At 41.5% G+C, this 12500-nt stretch overlaps 2 protein-coding genes across 3 annotated transcripts in view; both read left to right on the forward strand.

The window, feature by feature from the left end:
* Positions 1-4831: 4831 nt before the first annotated feature.
* On the forward strand, positions 4832-7840 carry cdx4 (caudal type homeobox 4). The gene is made up of 3 exons (XM_012830283.3): positions 4832-5267; positions 6901-7046; positions 7145-7840. The coding sequence occupies exons 1-3, from the start codon at positions 4832-4834 to the stop codon at positions 7385-7387; spliced, it is 825 nt and encodes a 274-aa protein (XP_012685737.1). The 3' UTR covers positions 7388-7840.
* Positions 7841-8913: 1073 nt separating this feature from the next.
* The window catches only part of chic1 (cysteine-rich hydrophobic domain 1), a 7003-nt gene continuing 3416 nt past the window's right edge, over positions 8914-12500 (forward strand). For both annotated transcript variants that reach the window (XM_012830286.2, XM_031587565.1), the window contains exons 1-3: positions 8914-9102; positions 10058-10112; positions 11649-11804. In XM_012830286.2, the coding sequence (XP_012685740.1) occupies positions 8960-9102; positions 10058-10112; positions 11649-11804 (354 nt within the window). In that variant the 5' untranslated portion in view covers positions 8914-8959. The remainder of the gene's footprint in view (positions 9103-10057; positions 10113-11648; positions 11805-12500) is intronic.

Here is a 12500-nt window from a genome sequence, read left to right on the forward strand (position 1 = left end):
CTGTGATGTCTCTGCGTGGCGTCCGTGGCGTCCTCATCTCTCCCTCACAGCGCACCACACAAAGGCCAACTGCTGTTGAGCCGGTGCAATCACTTGGAAAAGCATGGAAATATATGCAAAGTCTTTGAGTCACATGACTGACCTGATTGCATTTCAGGCATTCATTCTGGCTTTCTTTGGGGAGACAGGGGATGCTTGAACTTATGACAAGTTCTGCAATGTCAGCCAGCCTGTTCGTGTGCAAACCCCGTCCAAATGCATTTTTCTGGACGAGTTTGAAATAGTTTAAAGTCATTTTGTCTGATAAGCCTGTGTTTTTAATTTGTGCACAGATCCATAAATGAGAGCGAGCCGGCCGAGAGGAGACACATGCTATGAATAGAGTAAACATTGTGCAATCTCTCTTTGAGTTGATTAGCGTTTCCCCAACGGCATGCCTGCCTGTCAGATGCACATAAAGACGGCCTCACAGGCATTCCATTGTGTTGGTCATCTGTGTTTGTCTCAATTCCTCCATAAAGCCCCCCTAATGGAACTCCGTGCACATCCTCTTCCTAATCCACAACATATGAATGGAGACAAACTGAAATAGACTGTGATTCCTTGATTGAGTGCATTAGAAACAGCCAGAACAAGGAGGCGTGCTCTTGGGGGGGGGGGGGGGACATAACTGTCATGACCTAAGGATTCCTGCAACAAGAAAAGACAACCCTTTTTTAGAAAACAGTGTTGGTATATTTTTGATGTCAGATGTTCATAACAGTTATCCATTCATGTGTCAAGGCATACATTTTGCATTTGACTCTTCTCTATCTCATCCCAATGAAGGGATCTCCAACTCTTTCCCATCAGGCTCACAATTCCGATGGTTTCAGTTAACCCATTCAAAAAGATCTAGGTCCACAACAAAGAAAACAGCTCTTCCTGTCATCACCTAAAACAACAGAATAGCTCTTTTTGAACTCTTACGCTTGGAGCATCCTGTTGAACTTGAGACGCCATGTGAAGAGGTGTGTGTGTGTGTGTGTGTGTGTGTGTGTGTGTGTGTGTGTGTGTGTGTGTGTGTGTGTATGTGTGTGTGTGTGTGTGTTTGTGTGTGTGAGACGCCATGTGAAGAGGTTACATCCCAACAAGCAACCGGGTGCAGGTCCCACCCAGGGAACACTCTCTGAAAATGTGAGGACGGGGTCATGTGTATACGCACTCCTCCTGCAGAGCGCCTGGAGCTCCACGTCAACAACATCTCCCACATTATGCAATCTCTCTCTGCCTAAGACTTCAACTCAATATCTAGTAAACACCAGTCTGCTCACGTTGTTGTCCAGTGTCTAATGAAGCAGCAGAATGGAGGTGGTCAGGCTGTGACTGTGTCGCTCACCCTGATAATGATTTCATCTTCAATTTCCAGAAGAAAAAAAAGACTTATGTGGTGAGAGAGTCATCATGTCGATTTAGAATGTTTCTCAAATAAGCCATACTGCCGTGTATCACAGGAGGACTCTTTAAGACCCAGGAAGAGCTGTGTGTAGAATAGTTGAAAGAGAAAGACAGACAGACGGACAAATGAACAATAGACAGAAGCCCAAGGACTATAGCATGGGTCCACAGCGGTCTGGGATGGGATTAACAGAAACTCTTTAAGATCCAGGAAAAGCTGTGTGTAGAATAGTTGAGTCCAACAACATGTCAAATCTTTGGAGAAATGATGCCATCTAGGTGCCATACATTTTTCATTTATTTATTTATTTCCTGGTGTATTTATTTATTTATTTATACTACAGCACATTATAATTTCAGCTGCACACAGGACAAGATGTGATCTTCGTCTTCCGCTTCTTCTTCTTCTTCTTCTTCTTCTTCTTCTTATTATTATTATTATTATTATTAAGTGAAGCCTTTGAGGAACGGAGGGGTAAATAATCATTGACAGAAAGTAGATCAGCGGGCAACACCAAAATAAATACACGGAAGCATAGTTAAGATTTTTACTGTTAAAACTGCTGATCACCAAACTCAGCTGCTATATGCGAGCTAGTGGCCTATCCTGGTGCCCGTAACAACAATACGCCATTAGCAGTAGTCTTGGGTGAGGGGAGCACCCAGACAGCGTGAGAAAAGCGGTTTCAAGCAGAGAGTGACACAACACTATACCTGTGCCACGTGTGCCGGAGCCACCAGTTCTCCACAAATAGCAGTCAGTTCCTGTCACCATGTGAAGGGGTGAGGTCAACCAGCACCATCCATCAGATCTATAGAATCAAGGGGTGAGGTCAATCAGCTCCATCAGATCTATAGAATCAAGCCCAGATACCAATTTACTCTGGAATGGGTCTGCTGGTGCCATATCTCAGCTGCTGTCTGCCAGAAGTAACAAAAACTATCAACACTGGTTTGATAATGTACTAAGTTCATATGAGAATGTTTTAACAATAGACACATCTGTTTGGTGTATCTGTAACCTGTTTTACTGTGGTGATTTAAATTGACTTATTTGAGAAGCAATGATTGGGAGAACATTTTCAAGAAGATTTGGTCTACTCAACAAATCAAGAAAATGGTTTCTGTATGGATCGAGATAGACTACTTCACGTCAAACGTGTCAGCCCACATCACGCCCTTCACTTTCTTTGGTAAACATCCCCATCTTGAGGGGATTTTTTGTAATTACATGCTGGTGTGTGAGGGTGGGCTGTGTCAGTTTATTCCGTTGAAGTTATGTTATTGCGCGTCAGCGTTGTCTTCGTCGTATAAGCACAAACTGCGGACTAATACGTGTTAACACCGTGGTATGAAGATGTGGTCCGGTGATCTACCTGTGAACTGCTTTTGACAATGCCAAACGGAACTGAACTATCTCGGCAGCCTTTAGATTAGAATATAGTCGTCGGCCACCAGAGGGCAAAAGATGGTTTGAGGCAAAAAAGGTTCAGAAGAAGCCAAGCGTTTTAGTGACACATTGAAATAGCCTACGACAGATGTGTGGTGTGTTTATTTACCCCATATATCGGTAAGGTGCTTACAGGACGTAAACAGAATAAACAATGAAGAACTGAAGAATCTTTGTTGTATTATTCTTAAAACGAATAAACAAGTTTACATTTTTGGGAGTTTCAGACAAGCTCTGTACAGGCTACAGTCCAATTTTACGAATTTGACACCCCTTCCATCATCTGCCTGAACATCTGCCAGTGCGGTATAGAGACTTACTTAAGCCTACACGAACAGAAGTAGGCTAGACGAAAAGTATAGGCCTACCAGTGGAAGCATAATAGCCTACGACAGATGTGTGGTGTGTTTATGTACCCCATATATCGGTAAGTTGCTTACAGGACGTACACAGAAGAAACAATGAAGAACTGAAGAATCTTTGTTGTATTTTTTTCTTAAAACGAATAAACAAGTTACATTTTTTGGCGTTTCAGACAAGCTCTGTACAGGCTACAGTCCACTTTTACGAATTTGACACCCCTTCCATCATCTGCCTGAACATCTGCCAGTGCGGTAAAGAGACTTACTTAAGCCTACACGAACAGAAGTAGGCTAGACGAAAAGTCTAGGCCTGCATGTCCAAATTTGGATTGATTGACGTCATGTGTAAAAACAAAACTCTTTGTAAGAAAATAAACGAGTTTTAAAGTAATGCAACGCAAGGACTAATGGCGAAACACTTGGAGTCTTCCGTGTCGTTCTAGTGACAAAGGGTCCGGTTTCAGAAATATAAAGTAATTGCAGCTGTGTCACATTTAATAAGATGCAAATAGAGTCAATTAAAGAGACGGGCTGACAAGTAAATTCACTCAACGATTTGGGGTAAAATGACCTAATGACTTCTTAAATGGTGACACGCACAAGGTATTGTCATGGCGTGGGAGCCTAGGATAGTTTAGGACATGATTCCCTTCAACCGGAATTAGCCGTGAAGTGTGACCTGTAAGTGTAAAGGTGTGAACAGTATCGAATGTGAAAAGTTCGCCCGACTACAGGAGCTGCTGCCTCATACTTTACACCTTCCTCACACCCCTTCAACAGAAGATCTTAGTCGAGAAACGTGGGGTACTCTGTATAAGTGCTATTCCCATGTTAACAAGTCTCTCTCCAACTGCCTTGTTTGATTTAAACACTAATATATGTAAATGCATTTGCAAATTGTTTTACACCATTGCTTGCCTCATCAGAGAAATATAGTGTTATTATTGTTGTACGCAATTCTAAAACTAAAAATCTAATGAAAAAAACTAAGTCAAGCAAAATAGGCCGATAAACATAATTTTCATAATCATTCCTATTATTGATGGTAATTATGATCATGACGCTGATGATACAATGTTGTACTAGATTTTTACAATATATTTAAATAAAAAGTTGAATCTCGTCCTTAGAGGCATTCCCATTTCTGTCATTGCTGACATGGCATAAATTCAAATGATGATCTTGCATTTTAGCCATGATGGCAAATATAGGCAACCAATGTCTTTATTAAAGTGTGTTGTTTTTTATTGCTGTCTTGAGTTACTGCATCCAAACGACGCTAGGGGAATCTGGGCTTGGCGGCGTTATTGGGCCTTCATTTGAATGCAAATCTGAAGGGTTTGAAGTCTTGTCTGACGTCAGGAAGAACTTGGTATACCTTAGCCGCAACCACCTTGTCAACAGACCCACATCATGTTTGACTGAGGAAACGCGAGGACTACGTCGCATGACAATTCTGCGGAGCTTCTTTGGACTAGAGGCCTGAAGAGACAACAACAGGTTGATTTGTATTAACTAGACACTTATATGGCTAGTATGTTGCCTTAAAAAAAACGTTTTTTTGGATATAAAATTTCGAATCATGTACGTGGGATACCTTTTGGATAAAGAGAGCAGCATGTACCACCAAGGACCTGTACGGCGTTCCAGCATCAATTTACCACCCCAGAACTTCGTATCAACACCTCAGTACTCTGATTTTACAGGATATCACCATGTGCCCAACATGGAATCGCACGCTCAATCCACGGGGGCTTGGGGAACTCCTTATGGTGCACCAAGGGAGGACTGGGGCGCCTATAGTCTCGGACCCCCTAATACTATACCGGCACCCATGAGCAATTCTTCCACGGGACAAGTTTCCTATTGCTCAGCTGATTACAATCCCATGCACGCCCCAGGATCAGCGGTGTTACCTCCACCTACAGAAAACATATCCGCGGCCCAGCTCTCTCCAGAGAGAGAGAAGCGCAATTCTTATCAATGGATGAGTAAAACTGTTCAGTCGTCTTCAACAGGTGAGTTGGATTTCAGAAATAGGATTTAATTGCCAGTTGCATGCTGTCATAACCATTTCCTAGTGGCAGACTTGTGTCTGGGGCCAAAATTGTGTTCAAGTTTAGATGACACTTAAATTCCGAATTTCAGAGACATCAAACTTTTTATTCTTCATTTACTGTTGCTTCGTCATTTATTTAATTAGTTCCTCAGTAATTACATAAATGTAAATGTGTAACTATTTTAACCTCAAGGCCACTATTTTGAAGTTGTGCTGAAGCGGTTATTTCGATTTTATGATGATTACTTGGTTTTGGAATCATAAGGTTATGCATAAACAACAAAGTGTTTGATAAGATAAAGTAATCTTTGTAAGCTTGTATTGTATTGTGCAGTTATTTATGTGATCTATGGCGCTAAATGCAAGAGGTTTAATGACACAGATCATTACTCTTTGATAATATATCAGGGCATGATATGTGTACTTATAAGCACTTCATGCATTAATGCTCAATGTACTTGTCATACAGTGTTGGATTAAAAAATCCATAGTCCGTTAAAATGAACATAAATCTATTTTTATCATGTGGACAATTGTCAGTAGAAATAGGCCTAAGTGTTGGGAAATGGCGCCAGGCTTGCTTGTGATGCTAATTTCTCAACTCCTGTAAACTGAATGTGAGGTCTACGTTTCCCAGCTACATTGTCTCACGTTTTTTGGGGTTATCTATCAGGTGCAGGCGGCGGCCCCTTTAACACTTCGTTTTTACTTTGATATGCACCAAGGGTCTTCCTCTGTCTCAGTTCTTCAAAAGTCATACTGCCGGACAGGGTGACAATTTTCACAGCAAATAAAAATCGCCTGTCCCTGGCACATGGTTAAAATCTTGTGCTTTGATGCATCATGCAAACTAATAATTAATTGTCTAGAGTGATATGTTTAAAGGAAACATTTATTTAAACTAATTTCGACCAGTGTGTTCAACTTGATCGTCAATATACACAGTTTTGAAGAATCCGAAAACAACAGGACTAGCGAGGTGTTCCATATCCCTCAGGATATCTTCTGAGTTTTTTTTTATTTATCCCCAAAGTACTTTTCACGAACCATTTAACCATAACAGAATCTACTGTCCATGTGTGGCTGATTTTAAGCTATCATCATCAGACATATATTTCATGTGGCTACACGACAATGTGTTAAAATGTTGTGCGTAAGTTTGTTAATCAAACAGCGTCACCAGTTCTTTAGGAAAGGATCTGAGATACTATCGCCTTGTAATCCCTCAGTGAGTCGTGTGTTGCCTTTTAGCACATCAATGGAGCTTAGGTAATATCTTCAAGTCTCTTTGTTCGTCAGTTTGTTCATAACTTGACATCAAAGAAGATCAGAGACACAATTAGCATACCTATCTAAGGCGAAATGGTCTACAAAGGCACAAACACTATGCTTTCGTTTTCGTTGATACTAACATTTCGAACTAGTGAAGGGTTTTGCCAAAATCGTATAATTTGATTTTTAGTTTGGTTTGGGTTGTTTTCCCCACAGATTCGTTTGATAATCCAACTGTTATTTTCTGCCTTTATAAAATGTACCAGTAATATGCAACCTTCAGGGCAGACAAATTAAAACAATCAATCTTTTAATTACAGGTAAAACCAGAACAAAAGAGAAATATCGGGTGGTGTATACCGACCATCAGAGGCTTGAATTGGAGAAGGAGTTTCATTTCAACCGTTACATTACCATCAGACGAAAGGCAGAGCTGGCGGTGAACCTTGGACTGTCAGAGCGACAGGTAGGCTAATTAATGCTATACATTCATATTGCAACACGGTTACATTCACTTTTATGGCTATTCCCTATTCCATATCTGACATCTTTGAATTTTCACAGGTGAAGATCTGGTTCCAAAATCGCAGAGCTAAGGAGCGAAAGTTAATCAAAAAGAAGATGGGCCAGTCTGACGGCAGCGGAGGGTCAGTACATAGTGACCCAGGTTCGGTGAGCCCTTTACCGGTGCCTGGGTCTCTGAGTCCGTCGGAAATACATGGTTCACACGGTTCACTCTATCCACCAGCAGGAATGAACACCTTACCACCGCTGAGGAACATGCAACAAGTTACTGTTACACAGTAATGTCGAACTTGGGATCCTCCAATTTAATCGAGCACTCCGCACGCTGAAAGGACAGTGCGCCTGACTAAACCTATATGTGGTCCTCATGGATTACAAAATTCTACGAGACGTCCTGAAGCTCACATATTGTGGATTACAACAAGGAACAATCAAGTTTTATTTGCAACGAAATGCAGGAGGCTCTTGACATATTGTTTTAGTTTTTATTAAAAAAAGAAAAATCTTGTACGTCTGGTCGAAAAACTAAATATTCTAATGATTTTTTTGTGTTTGACCAATTAAGATATAATTAATATCTCCTTCCTGTCTGTGGTGAGTGTATAGGTGTTTGTAAATAAATAAGAAAATCCGGTACAGTGTTTTAACAAATAATGGTAAATGTCTAAAGTGCTTGCCAATATGCAATATTGCCCCATTTTTTTCACAAGCACACTTTCACATTGTTTGAAATGAAAGAGGGGTGAGCTACCAGTGATTCAGGTCGTTGTGTGATGTGACCATATGTAAATAAATTGCTTTTCCAAGTAAGTTATATAAATCGCTTTTCTTCCTTTCAGATGGGCCTATATGTCTTGCATCACTGAAAAACGTATTTGTTGACTGCTTGGTTATTTCTTGTAACCTATATAATTTGATCAAGATCTAAACGTTGTAATGAATTATGTCAAAAATGAAACATAGTTAAAATTAAGTAAAAAATATATGGCCAGCTATTACATTAATAAAAAATGTCAAAGTGAGGTTTTGTTATAGTTAGTGTATTTTCTTCTGAAAGAAAAACACCATTCACCTAACTGATCTGTTGCTCCAAATAGGCAACTAGTCACCGATGCAGGCCGCTAGACAGCCTAGCCACAGCCACAGATATGCGTGTATGTATTGTGGCCTTATTGTTGTCTCTTAGTTCTCTCACTGTCTGAAAAGTTAAGGTCTATTGCTCAAAAGAATTACAGCAAATTTAAGGCAGACCAGGGATATATCTGATTAAGGAAGATCTGGAACTAGGTATAGACTACTTATGTCGATGGTAGACTTTGCCGGTATCCATAACTAGACAGAATAAGAGAAACTCTACTGGTGTACTACTCTGATATGGCCCGAGTAGACAGTGAGCCTACCTCAGCACCACTCGGATGGCCCAGAATACCCTTAACATGTGTAGTTTCGCCCATTTGCGGACATTGAGTTTAAAAAGTGGGCCCTCTCGTAACATTTGCTGATTGGGAAGAACTACACATATTACATATTAAGAGGAGCCCTGTGTACGTTTGCACTACACTAACGTTACTGTAGTGTAGCCTATTAGATCTTACATTAAAAGCAAATAATTTTTCAGTCTAATATTAAAAGCAGAGTACATGTCAATGTAATATTAAAATCAATGTATCAGTATATACTTCCATTTGCGAACGGTAAATGTAATTCAAAGAAATAATTAAACATAGCCACTGACTGATACATTGTTACCTCGTTAGGTTGTTTCACTGGCTACATAGTTGTAATTTCCCGCGCCACCTGTGCTCTAGTGGCGCGTGTGAATACTGATGTCATCTTGGCAGTGCTAGAGACGTCATGAGCGTCTTACTGCCCAACATGGCGGACTTTGATACCATTTATGAGTTAGACGAAGAAGATGAACGGATAGTGAGTGAAGAACGCCTCGCCAGATACTGCCCTGAACCCGTCATTATGCGAGGAGCTGGACACATCACCGTGTAAGTTAGTGAACAGTCTAGCGTATTGGTAACGATTGTTAATTGAACATTGGTAGGTCAGCTAGCTTCCCAGCTAACCAAGAGTGCATGTTTTTTGTGATTCGTAGTAGTAAGCTATAATGAAAACACAGGCCAAACATCTGTGTAGAGATAATGTTCTGTTCCTTGACAGTAATCACTTTAAGTCAAAGCACTGTCTTTGACAACTACTCAGACGCGCTAACAATGATTTATTGCTTTATTGCAAGCCATGCATAAATTCTGCCCCGTTACTCGGAAGGACGTTAGCCAGCTAACGTCACAACATGACTTCAAAATAAGAAACTGTCTAGTAAACTGTCAACCAACAAACTAACCCCCCCGTTTTCTTCTCGAATACTCTATTTTAGTATTGACAAATGCTTACGATAAAAATGATGAAAAGGCAAAGAGGCATGAAAATATGTTTTTATTGCTGTAGGCTTAAAAAATGTAGGCTAGTGTGCACTTGCCACAGCCGACTATTTTACAGTTTATCCCAGGTTTAGGGCAAAGATGAGGACATCCTCCAGCATCATTTTGTCCTCTTTGTAACAATTATTCGGGCAGCTTTGAGAACCTTCAGAATATTCACCTGCTACAATAACCACATTATCCTCGTTTCTAAGTTTAGTTTAACACGACAGAAAGGTACAATATCAAAAAGGCCAACTAACAGCAAATCTCTTTCTCTCTCTCTCTCTCTCTCTCTCTCTTTCTCACACACAAACTGTGTTGAACGTGTTAATAAATGCTCCGTGTATGGCTCCATCTATGTTTCCAAGTGTTTCTTTTCATTCAAGGTTATGTGATTGAAGTAGTAGATCATTCTATATTCACACCAATAAAGTGTGGTGTATTGTATTTATTACTCATTAATGCTGAATGAATAATGCTGATTTATGTTCATAAACCTCATACATGTTTTTCTCTACAGGTTTGGCCTGAGCAATAAGTTTGATACAGAATTTCCTTCAGTTCTTACAGGAAAGGTAATACATGGTTTTATTTATCTCCTGTCTGGGCTAGTCAATCAGCTACGAATAGTCGAGCACAGCTCAACAAACTCTCTTGGAAATGAAGTCTTTTCATTTTAAAACAAAAAATCAATGCAATGGCAATCTAGACTTGCATAATTTAAAGGCAGTAAAAGCAGTCAGATTATTAATTAAAATGTAAGCTCCTTACAGCTATATCTGTTTTCTTTATAGATGTTTTGTTACAATTAGATTTGTTCACTTGCAACGTACTGTTTGGTAGTGCATAGAATTAGTTTCAGTGTAGGCAGTTTAACTTCCTATGTATAGAATCTCCCTCCCCCTCCGTGTGGATGCTGCATATTGGACAGTTGTACACAAGAGTGTTCACATTTCCAAAAATGAAGATGGCTTTATCCTATCTACTGTGTCTGTGCTGTTGTTCCCCTGAGCCTTTGACAAATCATGCATTCCTTAATGTGCTCTTTCAAGCCTTTTGAGTGTCTCCTATCTGATAGTAATGCATCTGCAGTGATGCACGTCAGTGTGTCTAATGCTGGCTGATTGTGCTGTGGTACAGCTCTGTCAATAAGTAAGCCATCTCTGTGTCCTCCGTTGGACGGGACCTGGTGCGGGGAGGACACAACTCCAGGTGACAAAATAATGACATAAAAGACTGGGGTGCGCACAAGAAAGAGGAGCTTCCTGGGTCAGACACAGGAACACAAAAAGGCTGGAGGGGGCAAAGCAGGCCGAGGGAAGTGGGGGGCAATAAAACGGAGCTCCAGTATTGTGACCCTGGGTGACGTGATGGACGAGGTCACGATTATGATGATTGAAGGTTGCAGATCAGGCCTGCTGGGCTTTATTCTAGGCTCTTTGACTGTTTGCAAAGAGACCTTTGCATCCTGTCATAAAACATTACGACCCCAGTTTTATGGCGTACATGCCCAGGGAGAGGAATGAGCATCCATTCATGTTGTTTGGACGGCACAGCCACAGGCCGTGAGCTTATCTCCCCCTTTTTGTTCCCTCCTTTGCCTTGACAGTACAAGAGGTTGGTTAGCCAGTTAAAAGCACACAGCTGAAGATCTCATCTGATATCTGGTAATCTCCACAAACCTCTACCTGTAGCGTTTCCCTCCTCCCTACGACCCTCCAAAGTTTGGAGAAGCTCTGATAAGCGTACATCACAGGCCAAGCAACGAAGTCACTCATTTTCCACTAATTTCGCCATCATATACGCAGTGTAGTTGCAGGAAAAGAAAGAAGTTTCTGAAACCACACAAAACTTCAGGTCCTACTGCCTCTCATCTCATCCACCCTTCATCACTCTCTTTCTTCTTCTCCTCTCTCCTGTGCATGGCGCTCATCTCATCCACCCTTCATCACTCTCTCTCTTTCTTCTCCTCTCTCCTGTGCGTGGCGCTCATGTCATCCACCCTTCATCACTCTCTCTCTTTCTTCTCCTCTCTCCTGTGCGTGGCGCTCATCTCATCCACCCTTCATCACTCTCTCTCTTTCTTCTCCTCTCTCCTGTGCGTGGCGCAGGTGGCTCCAGAGGAGTTCAAGAGCAGCATCAGCCGGGTGAACGCCTGTCTGAAGAAGAACCTGCCTGTCAATGTGAAGTGGCTCCTGTGCGGATGCCTGTGCTGCTGCTGTACGGTGGGCTGCAGCCTGTGGCCTGTCATCTGCCTCAACAAGAGAGTGAGTCGATGTGTGTGTGTGTCAACCTTCAAGCTCTGTGTGTGTGTGTGTGTGTGTGTGTGTGTGTGTGTGTGTGTGTGTGTGGGTGGGTGTGTGTGGGTGAGTCTCCAGCCTCCAGCCTCCAGTCTCAGAGCCCACTGAGAGAACTCTAGCACTTCTTATATGCATTTAGGACACGTAAGAAGTTTGGAAAGCAAAAGTGACACGCTGAGAGAGTAGGGTGACTTTTCTTATCCCCCGCATGCATCTGTTTTATCTCTTAACTTCCTGTAGCAGAGGGAAGAGAGCCTCGACCCCTCTTGACCGCAACGCCAATCTTGTTTATTATGGCAGTCAGAGCACCTAACTCAACCCTAGTGACGGCACGTTGTCACACTTCCTTAAAAGGTCTATTTGGGTTCAATAATGAATGACATGAATTTGATGTAATCTCGGTACAGTAGAATTCATAGAATCCTATGCTCCCCATTTGCTCCAAAGGCAGAGTTACTAACAAGACCAAGCCATACCAATTGACCATATTGGGATAGTTCTGATATACTGATATGTCTAATGTTGGTGTTGAGCTCATTGCAGGCCTGAAGAGTGGAATGGAAGTTCTAGAATGTTGAAGTCGTGCTGCCTCGTTACTCTTTAGTCTACTCCCTTAGGGCTTGTTTTGATTTCCCCCTCATTTATATGTTTAAAGCAGATTAT

The sequence above is a fragment of the Clupea harengus genome, chromosome 20 (assembly GCF_900700415.2).
Source record: "Clupea harengus chromosome 20, Ch_v2.0.2, whole genome shotgun sequence".
Lineage (NCBI taxonomy): Eukaryota > Metazoa > Chordata > Actinopteri > Clupeiformes > Clupeidae > Clupea > Clupea harengus.